At 50.2% G+C, this 21,672-nt stretch overlaps 2 protein-coding genes across 5 annotated transcripts in view; both read left to right on the top strand.

Annotated features, from left to right (window-relative positions):
- Positions 1 to 13,820, top strand: part of UBE2G1 (ubiquitin conjugating enzyme E2 G1) — a 101,876-nt gene extending 88,056 nt beyond the window's left edge. For 3 of the 4 annotated variants that reach the window (XM_027625409.2, XM_027625410.2, XM_027625406.2), the window contains 2 exons: positions 577 to 698; positions 10,776 to 13,820. In XM_027625409.2, coding sequence (XP_027481210.1) covers positions 577 to 663 — 87 coding nt within the window. In that variant the 3' untranslated portion in view covers positions 664 to 698; positions 10,776 to 13,820. Of the gene's footprint in view, positions 1 to 576; positions 699 to 5,503; positions 8,223 to 10,775 lie in introns of those variants that run through there. The other variant, XM_027625408.2, reaches the window with a different exon arrangement.
- Positions 13,821 to 21,412: 7,592 nt separating this feature from the next.
- Positions 21,413 to 21,672, top strand: part of ANKFY1 (ankyrin repeat and FYVE domain containing 1) — an 86,917-nt gene continuing 86,657 nt past the window's right edge. The window contains exon 1 of the mRNA XM_027624834.2: positions 21,413 to 21,503. Coding sequence (XP_027480635.2) covers positions 21,494 to 21,503 — 10 coding nt within the window. The 5' untranslated portion in view covers positions 21,413 to 21,493. The remainder of the gene's footprint in view (positions 21,504 to 21,672) is intronic.

The following is a 21,672-nucleotide window of genomic DNA, read 5'->3' as shown; positions in this document are numbered from 1 at the left end:
TTCTCTGCCATCTGCTTTTGGTTTTCCAGAAGAAATTTCGCCTTTGTGTCAGCTGTAGTTTCTGGAGCCTCCAGAGGGAGCCGGCAGTCCTTCCCGTGGCCTGAATAGCTTACCTGTAAGGCCTTTTCCAGTAATATGAAACTGTCCTTTTTTTTTTTTTTTTTTAAAGATTTTATTATTTACTTATTTGACAGAGACGCAGGGGGAGTGGGAGAGGGAGAAGCAGGCTTCCCGCTGAGCAGGGAGCCTGATGCGGGGCTTGATCCCAGGACCCCGGGATCATGACCTGAGCCGAAGGCAGACTTTTAACGACTGAGCCACCCAGGCGCCCTGTGGACTTCTTTCTTTCAGAGAATGTACAGGTTAAGGGGTTTCTGCTCTTGTGTCCCAGCAGAGTGTCTGGCAAAAATACTTTTTGACTACTTTTCTGACTTACCAACTTTTCAGCCTTACCAACTTCTCAGCATTTTAAAAGTGTACATGATGCCAAAGCATTACATTCAAGATTAAAACTAGTATTTGAGATTGTAAGAAGAGCTTGGATAAAGTCACTTCATGTTACTTTTGTATCTACAGAAAGAATGGAGGGAAGACAGAAATGGAGAATTCAAAAGGAAAGTTGCCCGCTGTGTAAGAAAAAGCCAAGAGACTGCTTTTGAGTGACATTTATTCAACAGCTGTAACTTCATTATTTCAGGGTGAGTTCATTTTAAAATCCTACTCTTGCCTTGTGATAAATGGCATATACATTTTTGGAAGTTGTGTGGTTTGGATATTTGAAGTGCCTGATTTTACTAGCCTCATTTCTTTAGTGGGAGTGTCCAGTGGTCTGTTGTTTTCTCAGAAACCGTGTGACCCCCATGCGTTGTGCTGCACTAGACGTCTGTGTCTCACTGGCCAGTGTGGGGTCGTGACCTCTGTCTTCTCACTGATGGTGCTTGCTTCAGTGTGGCTCACAGTAAAGGGTGACACGAAGTTTCACTTCCTAAGTTTTTTTTTAAAGGAAGATCATATTTTGTAATAAACTGGCAAGACCATTAAACATCTATCTTCCATGTCTTCTTTCTTTTTTTTTTTTTTAAGATTTTATTTACTTGAGAGAGAGAGAGAGAGAGCACAGAGGGAGAGGGAGCAGTGGGTTCCCGGCTGAGCAGGGAGCCTGATGGCAGGGCTCAATCCCAGGACCCTGAGATCATGACCTGAGCCAAAGGCAGATGCTTCACCGACTGAGCCACCCAGGCGCCCCTACCTTCCATGTTTTCATTGGTCTTTATCTCCCTGTTCTTAACTAATAGGGCCAATAGGAAACATTTCCCCTGTATTGTATACCATCTGTCCGAAGGTTTTTATTACATCCAGTAGGGAGTCCAGGATGGAAGGGGACATGGTGTGGGCCACTGACCAAATGTGTGACATTTTAGTTATTTGGTTTCTTTCTTTTTTTATTTCTTCTTAATTGTTGGGGTGATAAAATTATTTAGGACATGGAGCGTGTAAAGGATCACAAGTCATGGTACATCCTGTTCCTGCCACCTGTTTTACCCTGTGTTCCCTCTTCTGCCCCAGCCTCTTCTCATAGGCTTGGTTCTGAGTTTATCACGGTTTTTCCTTGATCATTTCATCAATTTGTACTACCCTAAACGGCTGTAGGACGCCGCACTGTGTGTGCATGGACTGCAGTGGACGCATTCCTTTGTGACCTGGTACTGCTCAATGTTATATTCTGGAAACCGGTTTGTCTTGTGTCTGGTTGTACGCGTCTGTCGTCACTGTCGTGTGGGACCTCATTAGATGAGTCACTGTCCTGCTCTTAATTCTGACTGCAGTTACCCTCTCATGTGGGGAGAGGTTTCTCAGCTGTGTGTTTTGCTTTGGGTTTGCTGACAGAGTGAGTGTGGCTGTCTCATTTCTTGCTGCATGTTCGTGGGGAGAGCCCTTCCGGGTGTGTTCGTGGGGTTGGAATTGTTGAGTGAAGGGTCTCTGCACATCACTTGGACTGGATAATGCCAAGTTGTCTCCAGAATTCTGCATCTATTTATGCTCCTTTTCGCAAGGATACGGATTCCATTTACTCTGGATCCTCCCCTGCATTTGATATCACCAGACCTCTATGAAGTTTCCATCTGGAAGGGTGTGGAGTGAGCCCTTGCTCTGACGTGTGTGGCCAGCCCAGCTGTTTGGCCCTTTCCCTGGGAAATTCCTGTTTTTGGGCTGTTCTTCCTTTAGCTTCTGGATTTGTATCCTGGTCAGTTCCCTTTCTTTGTGGAATCTCTGGATGAACAGAGATGCTTTTTTTTTTTTTTTTTTGAGGACATGTGCAGTTGAGCCGGGGAGGGGCAGAGGGAGAGGGAGAGAGTCTCAAGCGGACTCTGTGCTGAGCATGGAACCCGATAAAGGGCTCAACCTCATGACCCTGAGATCATGACCTGAGCAGACGTCAAGAATCACACGTTCAGTTGTGCCACCCAGACGCCCTGATGAACAGAGATTCTTAGTTTTAATGCAGTCGGATTAGACCTCTCCTGTATGGAGTTACGTTTTGTGTTCTAGATTTTTCTTTGCCACCAGAAAGCTCCTGTTACATCTTGTCTTGTGAAAGTTTTATGGTTTTTGCCTTTGGTATATGTGTTGAAGCCTCTGAAATTGATTGGTGTGCAGTGTGAGGCTCTGCCCACACCCCAGGCTAAAACCATTGGCTGCATCGATTGTTGGCAGGTTCTTTCACCACTGATGCTCAGGGTTGGTTATACTAGGAAATTACATCTCCAGGTATGTGTCGGTCTGTTTCTGACCTTAATGTGTTTTATTAGTTGGCTTTTCTTATCCCTAAACTAGCATCACATTGTTTTCATTTTTATTTTTTATTTTTATGATGAACTGTATCAAATGCAAAGGTGCAAATCAGAAGTAAGCCTGAGTCTACCCACCACTTGCCCTCTTTCCATGTTTGATGTCCCTGGTTTCTGATCTCCTCACGGACACCAGAAATGCTGGCTGTCAGCCTTACTTCTTTGTTACGACCGAGGATAGCAACGACCTGCGGTCTTCAGATTATTTGTCTCCCCCCCGCTTGCTGTGTCTGACCGGCTTATGTTTTGTTAATACCCCCGGCCTTGTCTCCCTGCCTTGCCCTTCCTCCCATCTGCTCCGTGGCCCTGCTTCCCACCATTGTTCATAGACCACATCTCGGTCTGCTGCGACTGTGCGCTCTCCTGCCTGCACTTCATCCGGACGCTTGTCCCGGGTGCCCCCGCTGTGCCCGGCGTTCACTCTGCTCTTTGCATTGGTTCTTGCGCGGGTGTGACTTGTCCTGGGGATCTCTTACCCACACGGTTTCGCGGTCAGAGAGGGGAGTTGGGCGACGACAGAGAACTGCAGATACTGAAGCCAAGGGTACACATGATTTCATCTCATAAGTAGTACTTCATAAATTTAAGAAATAACCAAGAATTTTATTATATTTACCTTGATAGTGTATTGCAAATTAGTTAAATAAATAAAATACATACTAATGAGGGGCCACAAACAAATTTTGTAAGGGATTGTATATTCTCTCCTTTGCTAGTGGGATTAGAGTTAGTTTATATTGGATCATAACATACGCATGTGTTTAAAGTACACTTCTCAAGAGTAAAGTGCACTCATCAAAAAGATGGAGGCAGAAAATAATGTTGATTCAAAATACCTCATTGTATGGAATAGGTTAGTTGAAAATATGATCTGTGAATGTGACACTGAACTGAGAACTTCCAGTTAAAGAGTAAGGAAGCAGTAGTTGGAAAGTCAGTAACAGAACATCCTTCTCACGTGTTGCCTCTCCGCCAGCTACGCGGTGATGGCCCGCACTGCTGCAGAGCACATGGCAGCTGGAGTCCTTGACAGAGCAGAATTTTAAATAAAATTAATACACCAATTTTGTGAATGATTCGTTGTCGTTCCAATCTAGCTCAGGCTTTTGTGTAAAAAATGATCGACCTTGAAGTGTATGTGTCTTTCATCGATAAGAACTGAATAAAGGAATTAGTATTTTGTTGTCAGTTTGAAGCTCATCAGGAGGATCCTTTGGCTCACCTGTGGGCAGAGATGGACATTCCTTGGGAAACACTGATTAATGCGTATTAATGCAGACTTGTTAGACCACCATGCAAGTACCCAGTCCCACCTGTTGTGTGTTAAAAATGATGAGTCGTTTCCCCCTTTGTTCCTGTAGCTCTTCTCTGGGCTGCATCTCCCCATCCCTCGGGAAGTGTTTGAGTGCCGGCCCGGAGGGGGCTAGCTTCCACGCCCGGGCTCTGGAACGCATCTCCTCCTTGCTCCGCCACGTGCTGGGACGAGGCCCATCTCCTCTTGTGAAGCAGTTGCTCTTCAAACAGATGCCCCCTCTTCCCCCACAAGCCTGGCAGCCTCAGAGCCCTTAACTCGCAGTCACTGATGAGTGTTTTCTTACTCTTGTTACCTACAGTACATTGCCATGATAAGCACCCGAGCCCAATCATCTATCTGGATTAACTAAGAGTGAAATCATTTGAAAATTGGACTTTAAAAAATTCACATTGAAATCCATGACTTAACTCATCTCTTCTAAAAGCAGGTCTGGGGGCGCCTGGGTGGCTCAGATGGTTAAGCGTCTGCCTTCGGCTCAGGTCATGATCCCAGGGTCCTGGGATCGAGCCCCGCATCAGGCTCCCTGCTCCTTGGGAGCCTGCTTCTCCCTCTGCTTCTCTCTCTCTCTCCCTCTGTCTCTCATGAATAAATAAATAAAATCTTAAAAAAAAGAGAAAAGCCAAAATTTAATAAACATACTTAAAAAAAAATATAAAAGCAGGTCTGTGTTGTACTCGTCCACCGATGCACGGAGCTTGGTACGCTGCTGTCGGATTGAGGTGCCTGTGTGATCTTCACATGCCCTTGTCCTTACATAGTTGTCACGCATGAGGCTAGGCCACAGAAACCCGGTGCCTTGCCGCAGGTATAGCCAGGCTGTCCTGTCACTCAGACTCTTTGTAAAGGTTGGTTCTCTTGATGACTCGTCAACGTGCTGTTTCTGTGTGTCCTCAGTAGCTTTAATCATGCCATAGGATGTAGATGTGAAATAAAACTCCTGAGGTTCAACACAAATAGATTTAAAATTGTTTTAAAAAATCTACATCCAAATCCATGACTTGCGTTTTCTAAAAATGGAAGTATTACTATTCAAGAACTTGATCCAGACTTTATTTAGTTCACTTTTTAAAAAACTGTGGTAAAAAAACATGAGGGTTTGCCCTCTTCCCAGTTCTTCTGTGCACATTGCAGTATTGCCCATATGCACACTGGTGTACAACAGACCCCTCGAACGTCTTCCTCCTGCCTGACGGGAGCACTCTGCCCGCTGGAGGACAGCTCTCCAGTCCCTCCCCCAGGCCCTGAGTCTAGGAGTTTGTCTCCTTATTTCACTTTGTCTTGGTATTTATACCTCATCCTCCATAAAGACCTTAACAGCCTTATCTGTCTTCTCATTCAGGTGTGGGCTGGTAGGAAGAGAGGACACGGGGTAGAAGCGAACCCTCCCATCCCACGGATCAGCAGCAGGACCACATTCTGGGCCACCAGACAGGAAGACTCTATCTTATTATTCTGCGTTAAGGCTAGAGGGATTATTTTAGTTCTCTACTGCTGTGTTGCAAATTGTCTAAAATCCTGTGGCTTAAAACAACATTTTTAAAAAAAGGTTTTATTTATTTGAGAGAAAGCGAAAAGCACAAGCGGGGCGAGGGGTGCATATTCTCTCCACTGCTTAGTCGAGACCATGTGTGGTGTAAGTGATGATCCCAAGCAGACTGCATCCTTGGTGGGTTTCATGCTCGGGGCACTGAAGGCTTAGCCCCCGCACCTCACCCAGGCTTCTGAACATCAAGGCTCCTGCCATGTTAAGCCTTTCTGACCTCCTGAAACACTCCACCGTATCTGCTGCAGGGCTGTTGAACTGCAACCCCCTGATACCGGCAGCCTGCCCAGCCTTGTTAGCCGTCTCCAGTAAGTCCCAGAACAGAAGATTGAGTTTGAAAAACACAACTATTTTAGAAGAAAATAAGGGAGAATATCAAGGTAGAGAAGGACTTGTTAGGTACAGAAAACACTTGGAGAAGGGAAAAATCAATAAATTTGTGTCAAAACTGGAAACGTAAATATTATGACAAGACAATAAACTTAAAAACAAGCAGCAGACTGGGAAAAGATTGTCTATCTGGTGTTCAGGATTTGTATCTAGAATCTCCACCAGCTTGTGTAAATCGGTGGGAAAACAAGCAGTACAAAGGAAAATGATCTGTCTAGGTAATGTGAAAAATAACTGCATTTGTAATCAGAAATATGAAGGTACAGGGAGGTAGCATCACATTGACTGGATTGTCAAAAATCAAAATGTTTGAGAAACCCAAATGTTGGTGAGGATTTGGGGAAACGGTGTCCTTGAAGTACGGGATGAGTGAAGGCGCGTCAGCGTTGCAGAGCAGGTTGGCGATATGTGGTCTGAACCGCGCACCTCCCGCGCCGTGAGGTCGGGCTGTGGTTGGAGACAGGCTGGCTCGTGTACACCGCTTGCAGCGCTGTGCATAATTTTTAAAAGGCCCCTCAGCAGGATTGATCAGTTATGATTGATACAGTGGAATATTACCCAGCAACTAAATGCGTGTGTAGTATAGACTTAGTTATATGTAACCAGGTGGTTAAGTTTAAAAAAGCAGTCTTGAGTAGGAAAAGCAATTTGCAAAAAAGAAAAAAGCATCAAGTAGGGTACGGTTCATCTGAGTTAAAAAGTACAACCTACTCGCTATGTGGTAAAGAGCTTTTTTAAAAGCAGGGACTTGAAGAAATACGTAAAATTCATAAAATTTGCAGTGGTCCCTAACTTTGGGAGGAAGAGGGCACTGGGAAACAGAGGGCTTTGCCTTTTCCCCTTAACTGTCTGCTTTGGAGCACATTTGGCTCATCTTCTTTCCTCCCCGCAGGAGAGTAAACGGATCGGGAGAGTGGGAACTGCCTGTTGGCCACATCCACAGCTTAATGTAGTTTTGACTCGTAGTCTGTGTGGTTTGACACTGTTGACATCCTTCTGGAGGCGTCTTCCGTTCTCACCCATGCGAGCTAGGGCTCTGTCTCTGTTGCTGCTCCCTGCCTGCCTCTTTATCGCTGCCCCGCTTCTGTCCTCACTCCCGTCCCCAGCTGCGGGGACAAAGCATGACGATGCTCTGCAAACAGAAGCTTCTCCGTGTGAGCAAAAATTCTGTTCCCGGAGGTGACCACTGACACACACAGTAGCTTCATCTTCAGAAATCGGACTCCTCGCAGCACTCAAGCACAAGTGATGCACGTGTCTGTGTATATAGTAACACGGGCAGAGACATAGAGTACTTTCTAAAATTTTAACATGGACTTTGCTAGTTCAGTAGGATTTGTGTATATCGATGTGATAATACAGGTCTGCTTTCTAACAGTTGCGGATCATTAAGGATGAAGGTTTGTATTTTGAAGTGGGAGCTGACACCAAGAATAGGTGACCCTGAGCACATTTCAGTTCTTGTTAATGATTTTGGTTCATTTCCTGCCATTTGCACAGGTGTTGTTGTCATATGTGGTACGCCGCTGACTGCTCTAGCCAGTCAGACACGGCTGATAGGGAATGGCCCTGGCCGAGACTGGGGGTACCCAGAGTAGAGACAGAGGTTCACTTAGAAGGGCCAGGGACAACCTCTTACGCAGTTGCCACATTTCAGGGCAGAAGGAAGAGGCAAACCCGTGGGCTGGTGGGTCACAGGAGGGGAGCCAGACTGTGTGAGGTGCTTTGGGCCTCAGAAAAGAAGTAGCTCTGGATGGTCACGGGTGCCCCGGCGCGGAAGAAGAGTGGGCTGGTGTTGGGGTGCTGCCGCCTCGAGGGGCGCCGGGGGCATCTGTGTGGAAGGTATGGGAAGCGCCCCCACACGCAGGGACTGCTCTCGGTGAAGAACGGTTGAGATTACTGGGACATTTATTCCTGAATGAGGAATTACTTTTGTTGTTATCCTTAACATCAAAAGTGTTTTTTATTTGGAAGCATGCTTGCCTGATACATATTTTTTTTTAGACTTTAAAAAAAATTGAGTTGTGTAGCCACATAGGAAATTGATTTGATTCTAGTTTTAGAAATAAATAGACCAAGGGGCGCCTGGGTGGCTCAGATGGTTAAGCATCTGCCTTCGGCTCAGGTCATGATCCCGGGATCCTGGGATCGAGTCCCGCATCGGGGTCCCTGCTCCTTGGGAGCCTGCTTCTCCCTCTGCTTCTCTCTCTCTCTCTCTCCCTCTGTCTCTCATGAATAAATAAATAAAATCTTTAAAAAAAAAAAAAAAAAAAAAAAAAAAAAAGAAATAAATAGACCAAGATACTGATGTCCTTTAGAGATGAACCATCTCCAGATTTGTAGGTTAAAAATTGGGAATAATACGAAGTTTTGAGGTAAAAAAAAAACCAGATAGTTATTTCATAAAGACATACAATTGATATAATTTCAATTAATATCAAATGTATGTGATTTTAATAACAGGTAGATGTAGTTTAAGTTGGAAATGGGACACACTTACAAAACATAAATGACTGTCAGAGGTCAGGACCATCAATTTAAATAAATAGGGTGTGACCAGGGAGATTCAGTTGCACATTTATCTTTCTAGAGAAAAGACTGACTTGCTTTTTCTGTACTGAGGCTTTTCCCCTGTTTAGAATACGTTTTGTTCATGGGAGAAAACAGATTTTTCTATTCCTGCTGAAAAAGTTAATGCTATTTAAAGCTGGGTTGCCTGATTTTAGGTGTTTAATGACTGAGCAGTCAGTCCCCTCTGGAGTATTTTTCTTTTTAAAACTTTACACAGACAGTTTTTAAAGTGATTGTTTCATGGCCCTGAAATTTCTTGTTTGTGTCCTCGGGGAATGATTATAGAATCTCTGTACCCAGTTCTCTTTCAGCCCTGAGAGCTTAAATGGCCAGGGACTAATTTGGGTGTGGTTGGTCTAGTCTTTGGAAGAACATTCAAGTAACATCACCTAAAAATTATAGAATGCCTATTCTGTAATGATGTGTCTTTGTTTCAGTAATGTCTTTAGATTTTCCACCGAAACATCCGTGCACATTTTGTGTGTTTGTGCACCAGTGGAAGAGCTTGCTTCTGGGGAATGTGATGTGCGCATTTCTGGCGCGCTCCTGGCTTTGCCAGCGGCCGAGAGCATTCACCAGCACAACCCCTTTGGAAGGAAATGGAGCAGTCATTCTGCCTCTCAGGCGCTATTTTGGGGAGGTGGTCCACGTCAGGGAAATGGGCACATGCAGGGCCACATGTGGGTAGGCCCACAGCTTGCTTTCCACCCACAACAGAGCTTTGGTACGGTTGAATTTGGGTGATGGTGAGGTTGATAAATTCGTTTGGGCCTTTAGAAGACACACTCTGGTGTGACTTAAATATTTGTCCTAACTCTGAGCATGCCTGGCTTCTTTGTTAGGAGCTTAACATTATGTCCTTTGACTCTCCAGTCATCTTCTGTTCAGGTTCTTTGTGCCCAGCACTGTGCCTGGCAGACAGAACAGGTGTGTGAGTTTCTGGAACACCTGGACCTGATAGAAGAACAGGATTCTCCTCCCTGCTCCCCTCCCTGCTCCCCTGTGTACTCAGAGCACACAATAATAACAGTTCTGAAGGGAAGTGCAATCATTAACTTAGACTTTTTTGCGTGTGATTTTTTTTTTTTTTTTTGGTTTGTTTTGTTTTGTTTTCCTTGACAGAGGGAGCCACAGCGAGGGAGGGAACACAAGCAGGGGGGGTGGGAGAGGGAGAAGCAGACTCCCCACTGAGCAGGGAGCCCGACGCGGGGCTCGATCCCAGGACCCTGGGACCATGACCTGAGCCAAAGGCAGACGCTTAACGACTGAGCCACTCTGGCTCCCCTAACTTAGACTTTTTTTGAACTTAAACCTTGTGTTTTTCTCACTTTTTGAGCAAGAAACCCTGCCCCTTATTAGCTGTGCCACCTCATCTCACTTTCTCTCTACAATGGGGGGAAACGCCTTTGTGTGGTGCTTGTGAACACTGCATGAGACAAGTTTGTAAACTTGCTCGGCACATAGTAAGTGCTGGATAAGATAGCAGTTGTTTTTATTTAGATGGGTTCTTGACTTCTAGGCTGACTGAGGGCATGAGACCGGCCAGATATGCAAAGTAATAGAAGTACCTGTACTTGGAGTAGAGGGTCCGTTGGGGGCAGCTTCACGTAGAAAATGGGTTTGGACCGAACCTATAGGGTTGGATAAAATTCAGCAGGTTGGGAAGTATGGCAGTCTTACGTTGTTTTTCTGAATATCCTTAAATACTTAATAAATTTCCAAATCACTTGACTTGTAAGCAGTTCTTCTCTATTTGACTCTAGATGCAATGTAAGTTGACAGACATTTGGGATATTGAAAACAATGTAAAGTAGGGAAGTCCAAGAGAACTTTCTGCGCTGATAGGTAGAAATATTCTACATCTGTACTGTCCAGTACGGTAGTGGCTAGCCATATTGAGCACCTGAACTAAATTGTAAATTTTATTTACTATAATTTAAATTTGAAATAAAATGGGCCTATGTGGCTACCATGTTGGATGAGCACAAAAGTGAGCTTAAAACGAAAATTAAGAACTTGTTTCCAAAGAAATAGAATACAAATAAAAATTTCTAATCACTTAATCCTCTTGTAAATTCATTATGTAATGCTGTTTGTTTTGTCGCAGGTCTCCAATTGAGAAACATGGCACTGTTTTTCCTGCACTCTACCCACCTATTGCTGGACTTCTGTTGTAACAAGTTGGCGGACACTGGCTGGAGCTGGGCTGCAATAGAACATGCCAGTATCAGAGCTGACAAGAGCCTAACAAGTGCCAACTTACAGAGGATTACGCATTTTGAATTCTAATGAACTGTTTTAACCTTCAGGAAGAATTGTAAAGACCTGTACATAGCACAACATGATCCGGATAATATATATACTATTCATGTACATCCACAAATACACCTTGTACCAAATAATGCTTTCTTGTAGTAGAATAAGAATCGTGTAAATTCTAAAAGATTTTAGCAGGTTTTCTTTCCCTATTCATTGTTTCTTATCAGTTTTAAAAGATTCCTTAAAGCATGTCAGATGAAAAACAATTAGGATTAAAAGTTTCCATTTAATTTCCTTTAAACCATTGAGGCTTCATTAAACTCTTTTCACTTACTAAACTTTTGTATCTTCTTTGTTTTGACACACTCCCCTTTGCTTTTCTCTCTTCTCTCTGCCAGAAAATTTTCAAATCATTTAGTTCCAATACTGAAATACTTAATAAGCAACTACTTGATTTTTAACGATGACTTCAGAGGAGTGGTCATCACTAGGTGCTTGCCGTTTTGTACTCTAGTTGCACCATCTCTTGAATCGGGTGTAGCAATACCACATTTTGGCTGTTGAGAGCTCTTGAACTCAGTCACCCCTGAGAACTAAAAAGAGTTGGTTCAGAATTCAGCTTACTGAAACTTGCCCCAGACAGTACAAAATTCTGGTTTGGTTTTGCTTTTGCCTTCCCGTTCGTTCCTGGGAGTTCAGGTTGGATGGATTAGTGTGCACAGCTGCAGGCTTTCTGCTTAACTTGTGGGTTTGCTCTTACAGGCGTTGTTGACCTCCCACCCCTTTCTCCGTGGCCCTCCGTATTTCTTTGCCTCTGTTCTTCTATATTGCAGATTTTTCTCACTTATTGTACAAAGAAATTGCGATGTATATTTTCATGTAATTTGATTTTGGAATTCTGTCACCTTATGTAGTGAGTTCTTCCAAAATATAATTTTTTTCCAATAATTGTCAAGTTGTTGGCTTTTATTGTATTGAATGAAGGTTATAATACTGAATGCCAGAGAAGTGCAGTTTAGAAAAATCTCAGGTTGATTCCTTATGCAAACAGACTTAATACTTGAAAATCCCATGGCCATGGCAGTGTATGTATTGGGCTCTATCTAGGTTCTTATGTGGATCTCAAAGCATTACAGGGGTGTGAATGCTTTGCTATTTGACATATAGATTCTGTCACTGACATAGTGCACTTGGATTTTATTAGTGTTTGAGCATAAGTATATTTCATATCATGTTTTCTAAAACAGCTTCAGGAAATGACGGAGTGAACGTGTGCAGTGTTAATGGCAGGCCCGGGTTCCCCTATGTTGGATGTGAGGTTGGGATTGGGAAGTGTAGTAGTTGGCCTGTAAGGGACATAAACGGAGACAGTACCAGATGGGACATGATTCTGTGAGGATCGGCGTGTCTCTGCTCTGTGGGGCTTGGAGAGATGCTTTGGCAGAGAGTGAAAGGGTCCCTACAAGTAACCCATCCTTGTGGACTCTGCATGTCCTTCTTTAAGCAAAAGTAAAATGGTTGAGGATGTAGACACAGTAGAGAGTGATTTTTCTAAATCCTTGTCTGTTCTTTACTCTGAAGCATTATAAAAACCCATAAATGTGTAATGACTGAATGTGAAAATTGATTTGATTTGATTCATCGCAGCTGGTTTTCTTCAAGAACTGCATTTGTGACTTTTTTTTTTTTTTTTTTATTCAAAGACTGTAAAAGTTGTTGCCCCAAAGTGCTGGTACTGCATACCTGCCTGGGATTTGAATGCAATCCCTTTTACTCTTCAATCAGAAACTGTTCACATGGTTGCTGGTGGCAGAACGGAGACTGGATTTTGCTCTCCTCTTGCTGTGATTCTGCTAGTGATCTGTTGAGTTAAAACCCGGGATTTGACTCTTCAGGGAGCAGCAAATGACCTACTAACTCAGGGACAACTCTTACTGAACTCTAAGTGCCACTTTCATGCAGGTACTTTGGTGTAACCATGTGTGTTTTGGGGCTAGATCTAGGGGAGTCGAAGGGAGAGCCAGGAACCAGTGCCCCTCCCTTCATGCTCCTTTCCACCTGGCGCCCTGGCGTGCTACATGTGGACACACAGGCCTCGGGAGGTGGTGTGACCTGTTCTCCTCTGCCAGGGGCGTCACCTGTGCCTTTCCCCGTGTTCATCTGACAGTGTGAACTCCACGCCTCCACGTTTGATACTAAACCACTCTCAGGTGACACTGATCCAGGTGGCTTTTGTCCCACCAGTGCCTCATCACTAGTGTGAGGTGAGTCCTCTCTGCTTTAGGAAAAGGATTTTTCTCCCTAACTCTGTGCCAACTATCAACAACATCTATACAGTCTTATGGGTTTTAGAATTGTTGGCTGTTTCCTAAATGGATTCCAAGTTCTTGTAAAGGCTTATAGATTTCAGTCTGTGCTCATAATGGGATGGATGCTCTCAGTGGCTTTCTGGCCTCTTTTCTGTGAGTTTAAAATCCACGTGAGATTGGTTTCCTTGTCATTACAAGGCGGTCTCTTTGTGAGGCGATTCCACTGGTTCTCTGATCACTTGGGTGTCCTGGTATCTTTAATGGCCTTCATTCTCGGTTGTGAAATTTTATTCTATATGCTCACTTCACCCTCTACAAATCTGCACATTTTGGGTTGTGGTGCCTGTGTATCTATTTTTGCCTGTCTGGTCTCCAGTTGGTGGAATTACCTTCTTTGTACCTGCCACTTCTCAGCATCTTTGAAATTTGACATAATGTTGCTTCATTCCAGCTTTTTTTAGTTCTGTAACTTGTTGATTGTATTTAACTATGTGAGTTCTGTTGTGATGTTTGCTGTATTGTAAAGCACCTCCATCATGTGGTTGGTGCTCTGTAAATCAATAAATGATGACTTAGAGGCTGTATCACGGAGCTATTTTGGTTTTAGGATGCAGGTCTCAAAAGCAAGTTGTGGGATTATTTCTAAACAGCACATGATACCAAGAGGTCCACAGGGGAATCTTGATAACGAATTCTTAAAACTTCATTTAAAGAAGGAACCAGAGGGTGGGAGATTGACTTCCAATCTGATGTAACAGTCTTAAAATTTCCAGTACGGGGCCAAGCACTTTTCCTCACCAGGGTTGTGTGCCTGCTGACTTAGGGCATTTTGGGGGATTTTGTCTTCGGCCTGAACTGGCTCTACCACAGACATAGTAAGCTGGAAGGTGAAGAACCCAGACTTGAAGGTGAACTGGAAAGAGCACAGGCACCATCTCAAGCACCACCATCCCTTCCTCCACACAGATGGGCAAACGTGGCCTAAATACCTGCCCAGGATCACTTAGTAAGTTAGCGGCAAAAAGAGGCAAGACTGAGTACTTTTTCTTTCTTTCTTTCTTCTTTTTTTTTCTTAATAGGATGTCACTGCCTAGCCTTCCACCAGGTGGATTTACAACTGTGAGGGGGTGTTTGCTGGGACATACGCTGCCTGTGGCTGTGAAGGTCTCCTCCTTCCAGGGAAAAGCAGCAGCAGCCAGATCTCTAATCAGAACCGAGTTAGAGACAAGAAAATCCTTGAGAGCAGATGGGAGGTCATTATCGAAATTTGATTTTCCTGATAAATACATTTGAAATAAATTACAAAAGGGTCCAGATGATGTCCCTGAACATTAGATACCAGTTTTATGCACAATCATCTGCCCAAGGTTATAGCAAACAAGCTGCTTCAAATGCGAAGAAACAGGTGTTGGACTAGGTGTACTGTGTGCAAGGCTCTGGGCTTTAAAGAAGGACCCACTGATTTTCTCCCTAACCCTCATAAAGACAGGCCTTTCCAGAGGACTGCAAACCCCAGCGGGAATTCAGTCTGCAGAGCAAACTATTTCCAGGATAAGGCATTTCGGTTGCTCAGTTTCAGATGTGTGTAACAGGACTGCCAAGGTAGGGTTAGGGTTTATGGTTTGGTTTTGTTTCATTGAACCAGCATGCCCCCCAGAGCTGTAGTGAAATGATAAAAAATTCTGAATTCTATTCACACAGATGGAATAAATCAAAGGAGAAGGAAAAGACTTTCACAAAAAGCAGACACATCTTAGACCTAGGAGCTGCACAGAAAGTCCTAGGCAAAAGACTTGGTTTTTCTCCCTTCCCAGCAGTATCTCACTAGGAATAAGCATGATCACGCCGTGGGTTCCTTCGGAGCCCCAGAAATCCTATTGCTATTTATCCAGCTTCTACTTCGTGGCAGGCTTGTACAGGTGTGTCTCATAAAGGGTGTGGTCCCATTCTTACAAGGATCCTCCAAAGTAATCGTTTCTCCTAAGGAAACAGGTTCAGGTCAGTATGTCAAAACTGTAGAGCGAGTAAGTGTCACGGCCGGGATTCAGTTCCACGGCCTCACATAGTGGGTGCTGCTGCCCCTTACTTCAGGGACGGTTTCCCCAAAGTCAGAGCGTGCGTATGTTGGAGCTGGTACCTGAATCCAATTCACTGGACTACCAGTCTAGTGATTCCCTCCCTTCCCCTTTCTGCCACGACATGGTGCTCCACCCCCAGGAAGGGTCTGTTCCTTTGTGCCCTTAAGGCGGTCAGCATTTACCATTCACGCACCTCAAGCTCCCTGTCCCGGATAACTCCACACCAAGTTCCTCTTCATCTGAGCAAAACCCGAACCAGGTCTACACTGCGCTCTGTTCTAGTGCTCAGATTTTTCAAAATGTCTCTATTTCCGGTCGTATCTAATGTTGGGATCTCCACTGAAGCCTGCTGGGTGTTGGAGTTAGTTCGCCCAGTACTAGCGATGCTTTGTGTCACAGGCCCTATTAAGAAGGCCTCTCCGTAGCTCAGGGTTTTCAAACCAGTTAAGAGTACACTCAGAAGACAAGGGCCCAGGATCGGGTTCTATCCCGGGCCCTTCTAAGAGGACTGCACTTGCATCTGAGGGAGGTTGTGATGAGGAAGTACTTGAGCCCTTCAGTGAGTTTCCATTTGACTGTGGGCATCTAGTCCAAGCAAGCTGGAAGGGCACAAAATTGTTTCTTCCTGCATGTGTCCTGCCGTCCCTGGTCTTCATCACATTCTCAAGGGGGTCATGACCCTCCAAATCATTAAGAACCATGGATTCTAGTCCAACTCCCTGTTGAAACTGCTGTAGTCTGAGATGGGAGCATGAGCTTGCAGGGACTCGCCTTCATCAACGCAGCACATCAGCGGCTGAGCCAAACTTGAACCCAGTTTTCCTGACTGTTGGTATAGCTCACAGAGGTAACAACTCATCAAACATTAAGCACCTGCTGTATGTCAGATACCAGGCTGGTGCTGGTGAGACCAAGGTAAGTGGTCTGATACAAAGCAGGCATCAGCTTTGATGGTATTTCCCAAACACTTCCACCTCATTTCTATGTTATGCCCCAGAAAATGTTTGTAGGGTGCTCTTAAATGGACAAAGCTGCTTGTGGCCAAAGGAGACGGGCTTGCCAGGCCACACTGATGACCCCAGTGGCTCACCATTTGGCACACCTCTAAACCATTCTTGACAGACAAGGAAGCTCTGGGCTATGGCAGCTCCGTTACGCCAGGCAAGTCCTCCCCTAATCCCCCTTAGTCTAAGTGCCGCTTGCTCAGCCTGGCTTCGCCAGTCTGCCCCTGCCCACCTCCCGTGCATCTTTAGTGTCCTGCCACAGCTGGAACATCATTTCCCTGAGCAAACCATTGTCCTGACACATTTTGACAACCTCTTCTCTTCCATGTCCCGCGTGTCCCTCCCTTCTCTCAGAACTTTAACCCCATGACCTAAATTCCAAATTCCTTCTCTACTCCCCCTTACTATCCACGAATGCTTACCTTTGATAGCACCCACGGCTTCTCCAACTTGGGATCCCCCCCCTCTGCTGTTCTGACCCCTCATCCTGTTCTCAGGCCCTTTCTTCAATCTCTGCCTTCTCCCAGCCACCACTTCCCCTGCGGTCCTCATGCTTCCAGAAATGGGTGCCATCACCGTTCTTTTGCTTCTCCTTTGAGTACAAAATCTGTTTTGAAAGATCTCCTGCTATTTGATTGTATTACTCCTTAAGCCTGTTTTTTTGCGAGTAGACATCCCCAGATTCACTGAAGGTTTTGGTTTCTGGCTTAGGGTCTCCTTTCTTCCCTACCTCTCAATCCCAGTACTTAATTTTCCTGGCTTCTTAGGTTCACTGCCGCAGGTGTGTTTCCCTATCCTGGACTTTATCATGACCCAGTGCTACCGAACTTAGGAGCTTCCATTTGCCACCCTGACCACAGGGCCCATACCGGCCCTCGATATGACAGAGACCCTCCACCAGCCCCTACCCGGTCAGCACCTGAGCTGTCCACTCACGCACTCTGTCTCTGTCTGCCCGGAAATCCCAAGGCCTGGCCAACACTATCATCCATGCTCTCAGCCAGGTGGGGATTCTGCTCGGAAAGCGCCTGGTTCACACGCACAGGAGACACCTGACGCAGGCCCTCCAGCCCACGCCTCTCCCCAGATGTCTCGGCTCTCTGGTCTGTGAACTGATGTCATCAACTGATCTCCTGACACCTCTCTGTCCCTTCATGTCCACTTGCATGGGCTTTAAACGACTAAGCGACGGCCTCTGGTCCCTGGTGGGGTTCGCAGTGGGGTCCTGGGGTGTGCACTGAGGTCCACAGTGGGGTGTGCGGTGAACTCGGCATTGGCGTCATCGGTGGGATCCACAGTGAGGTCTGCGGAGGGGTCATTGGTGGGGTATGTGGTGGGTGCACAGTGGGGTCTGCAGTGGGGTCAGAGGTGGGGTGCGTGGTGGGGTCCACAGTGGGGTCCATGGAGGGGTGTGCATGGGGACTGGTGGGGTGCACGGTGGGGTCTGCAGTGGGGTGCGCAGTGGGGTTCACGGGGGGTCCGTGAGGTCCGTGGAGGGGTGATTAGTGGGATCCTCGGTGGGGGGGCATAGTGAAGTCTGTGGAGGGGTACACAGTGAGGTGCGCAGTGAGGTCCGTGGAGGGGTCCGCGGAGGGGTGCGTAGTGGGGTCCCCGGTGGGGTGTGCGATGAGGTCCGTGGAGGGGTCCACGGTGAGGTGCGTAGTCGGGTCCACGGAAGGGTCCACGGAGGGGTGCGCAGTGGGGTCCCTGGTGGGGTGTGCGATGAGGTCCGTGGAGGGGTCCACGGAGGGGCGCGTAGTGGGGTCCCTGGTGGGGTGTGCGATGAGGTCTGTGGAGGGGTCCACGGAGGGGCGCGTAGTGGGGTCCCTGGTGGGGTGTGCGATGAGGTCTGTGGAGGGGTCCACGGAGGGGTGCGTAGTGGGGTCCCTGGTGGGGTGTGTGATGAGGTCTGTGGAGGGGTCCACGGAGGGGTGCGTAGTCGGGTCCACAGAGGGGTGCGCAGTGGGGTCCCTGGTGGGGTGTGCGATGAGGTCCGTGGAGGGCTCCGCGGTGAGGTGCGTAGTGGGGTCCCTGGTGGGGTGTGCGATGAGGTCTGTGGAGGGGTCCACGGAGGGGTGCGTAGTGGGGTCCCTGGTGGGGTGTGCGATGAGGTCCGTGGAGGGCTCCGCGGTGAGGTGCGTAGTGGGGTCCGTGGAAGGGTCCACGGAGGGGTCCACGGAGGGGTGCGTAGTGGGGTCCCTGGTGGGGTGTGCGATGAGGTCCGTGGAGGGCTCCGCGGTGAGGTGCGTAGTGGGGTCCGTGGAGGGGTCCACGGTGAGGTGCGTAGTCGGGTCCACGGAGGGGTCCGCGGTGAGGTGCGTAGTCGGGTCCACGGAGGGGTGTGCGATGAGGTCCGTGGAGGGCTCCGCGGTGAGGTGCGTAGTGGGGTCCACGGAGGGGTCCGCGGAGGGGTGCGCAGTGGGGTCCCTGGTGGGGTGTGCGATGAGGTCTGTGGAGGGCTCCACGGTGAGGTGCGTAGTGGGGTCCGTGGAGGGGTCCACGGTGAGGTGCGTAGTGGGGTCCACGGAGGGGTGCGCAGTGGGGTTCCTGGTGGGGTGTGCGATGAGGTCCGTGGAGGGCTCCGCGGTGAGGTGCGTAGTGGGGTCCGTGGAGGGGTCCACGGTGAGGTGCGTAGTCGGGTCCACGGAGGGGTCCGCGGAGGGGTGCGCAGTGGGGTCCCTGGTGGGGTGTGCGATGAGGTCCGTGGAGGGCTCCGCGGTGAGGTCCGTGGAGGGGTCCACGGTGAGGTGCGTAGTCGGGTCCACGGAGGGGTCCGCGCAGGGGTGCGCAGTGGGGTCCCTGGTGGGGTGTGCGATGAGGTCCGTGGAGGGCTCCGCGGTGAGGTGCGTAGTGGGGTCCGTGGAAGGGTCCACGGAGGGGTCCACGGTGAGGTGCGTAGTCGGGTCCACGGAGGGGTCCGCGGAGGGGTGCGCAGTGGGGTTCCTGGTGGGGTGTGCGCTGAGGTCCGTGGAGGGCTCCGCGGTGAGGTGCGTAGTGGGGTCCACGGAGGGGTGTGCGATGAGGTCCGTGGAGGGCTCCGCGGTGAGGTGCGTAGTGGGGTCCGTGGAAGGGTCCACGGAGGGGTCCGCGGAGGGGTGCGCAGTGGGGTCCCTGGTGGGGTGTGCGATGAGGTCCGTGGAGGGCTCCGCGGTGAGGTGCGTAGTGGGGTCCACGGAGGGGTGTGCGATGAGGTCCGTGGAGGGCTCCGCGGTGAGGTGCGTAGTGGGGTCCGTGGAAGGGTCCACGGAGGGGTCCGCGGAGGGGTGCGCAGTGGGGTCCCTGGTGGGGTGTGCGATGAGGTCCGTGGAGGGCTCCGCGGTGAGGTGCGTAGTGGGGTCCGTGGAAGGGTCCACGGAGGGGTCCACGGTGAGGTGCGTAGTCGGGTCCACGGAGGGGTCCGCGGTGAGGTGCGTAGTCGGGTCCACGGAGGGGTGTGCGATGAGGTCCGTGGAGGGCTCCGCGGTGAGGTGCGTAGTGGGGTCCACGGAGGGGTCCGCGGAGGGGTGCGCAGTGGGGTCCCTGGTGGGGTGTGCGATGAGGTCCGTGGAGGGCTCCACGGTGAGGTGCGTAGTGGGGTTCGTGGAGGGGTCCACGGTGAGGTGCGTAGTGGGGTCCACGGAGGGGTGCGCAGTGGGGTTCCTGGTGGGGTGTGCGATGAGGTCCGTGGAGGGCTCCGCGGTGAGGTGCGTAGTGGGGTCCGTGGAGGGGTCCACGGTGAGGTGCGTAGTCGGGTCCACGGAGGGGTCCGCGGAGGGGTGCGCAGTGGGGTCCCTGGTGGGGTGTGCGATGAGGTCCGTGGAGGGCTCCGCGGTGAGGTCCGTGGAGGGGTCCACGGTGAGGTGCGTAGTCGGGTCCACGGAGGGGTCCGCGCAGGGGTGCGCAGTGGGGTCCCTGGTGGGGTGTGCGATGAGGTCCGTGGAGGGCTCCGCGGTGAGGTGCGTAGTGGGGTCCGTGGAAGGGTCCACGGAGGGGTCCACGGTGAGGTGCGTAGTCGGGTCCACGGAGGGGTCCGCGGAGGGGTGCGCAGTGGGGTTCCTGGTGGGGTGTGCGATGAGGTCCGTGGAGGGCTCCGCGGTGAGGTGCGTAGTGGGGTCCACGGAGGGGTGTGCGATGAGGTCCGTGGAGGGCTCCGCGGTGAGGTGCGTAGTGGGGTCCGTGGAAGGGTCCACGGAGGGGTCCGCGGAGGGGTGCGCAGTGGGGTCCCTGGTGGGGTGTGCGATGAGGTCCGTGGAGGGCTCCGCGGTGAGGTGCGTAGTGGGGTCCACGGAGGGGTGTGCGATGAGGTCCGTGGAGGGCTCCGCGGTGAGGTGCGTAGTGGGGTCCGTGGAAGGGTCCACGGAGGGGTCCGCGGAGGGGTGCGCAGTGGGGTCCCTGGTGGGGTGTGCGAGGAGGTCCGTGGAGGGCTCCGCGGTGAGGTGCGTAGTGGGGTCCGTGGAAGGGTCCACGGAGGGGTCCACGGTGAGGTGCGTAGTCGGGTCCACGGAGGGGTCCGCGGAGGGGTGCGCAGTGGGGTTCCTGGTGGGGTGTGCGATGAGGTCCGTGGAGGGCTCCGCGGTGAGGTGCGTAGTGGGGTCCACGGAGGGGTGTGCGATGAGGTCCGTGGAGGGCTCCGCGGTGAGGTGCGTAGTGGGGTCCGTGGAAGGGTCCACGGAGGGGTCCGCGGAGGGGTGCGCAGTGGGGTCCCTGGTGGGGTGTGCGATGAGGTCCGTGGAGGGCTCCGCGGTGAGGTGCGTAGTGGGGTCCACGGAGGGGTCCGCGGAGGGGTGCGTAGCGGGATGTGGAGTGGGGTCCGCGGTGGGCCCCTGCCCCGGTTCCTGTCGCCTCTGCCGTCGCCCCTGCCGCCGCCTCAGCTCTCCGGTCAGAAAAGCGCCTGGAGACCACGGAGCCCCTCTCTCGGCCGTCTCCGGGCCAGGCTTCTGCAAGGAATGGTGCTGCCCGCTGAGTCCATCCCGTTCAGGGTCCTGCCTGGGCCGCGGCCACGATCCCGCCCGTCTGCCGCCCGCCGGCGCCTCGAGGGCGCGAGGGGAGGAGAGGCCACCGCGCGCCGCTCGCGCCGCCTCCCGCTGGCGCTCCTTCCGCCCGCCTCCCGAGACTCTCGCGAGACCCGCGGCCTCCGGTCCGCGCCGCCCTGGCCGCGCCGCTCTTCTCGCGAGGTTGCAGCAGCGCCGGCCCGCCATGGCGGAAGGTAGGGAGTGTGAGCGGCCGCGCGGGAAGGCGCCGGGCGCAGCGGGCGCCACCGGCCGGGCGACGCGGCCCTGCGGGGGTCGGCCGGCCGTGGTCGCACGGGGCGCAGCGGGCCTCGGGGGCCGTCCGGCCCAGCCCGCGGGGGCGCCGCGGGCCGGCGCTCTGAGCGC

Source organism: Zalophus californianus, chromosome 16 (assembly GCF_009762305.2).
Source record: "Zalophus californianus isolate mZalCal1 chromosome 16, mZalCal1.pri.v2, whole genome shotgun sequence".
Classification (NCBI taxonomy): domain Eukaryota; kingdom Metazoa; phylum Chordata; class Mammalia; order Carnivora; family Otariidae; genus Zalophus; species Zalophus californianus.
The sequence above is the reverse complement of the archived record's forward strand: the minus strand, read 5'-3'. Positions and strand labels throughout refer to the sequence as shown.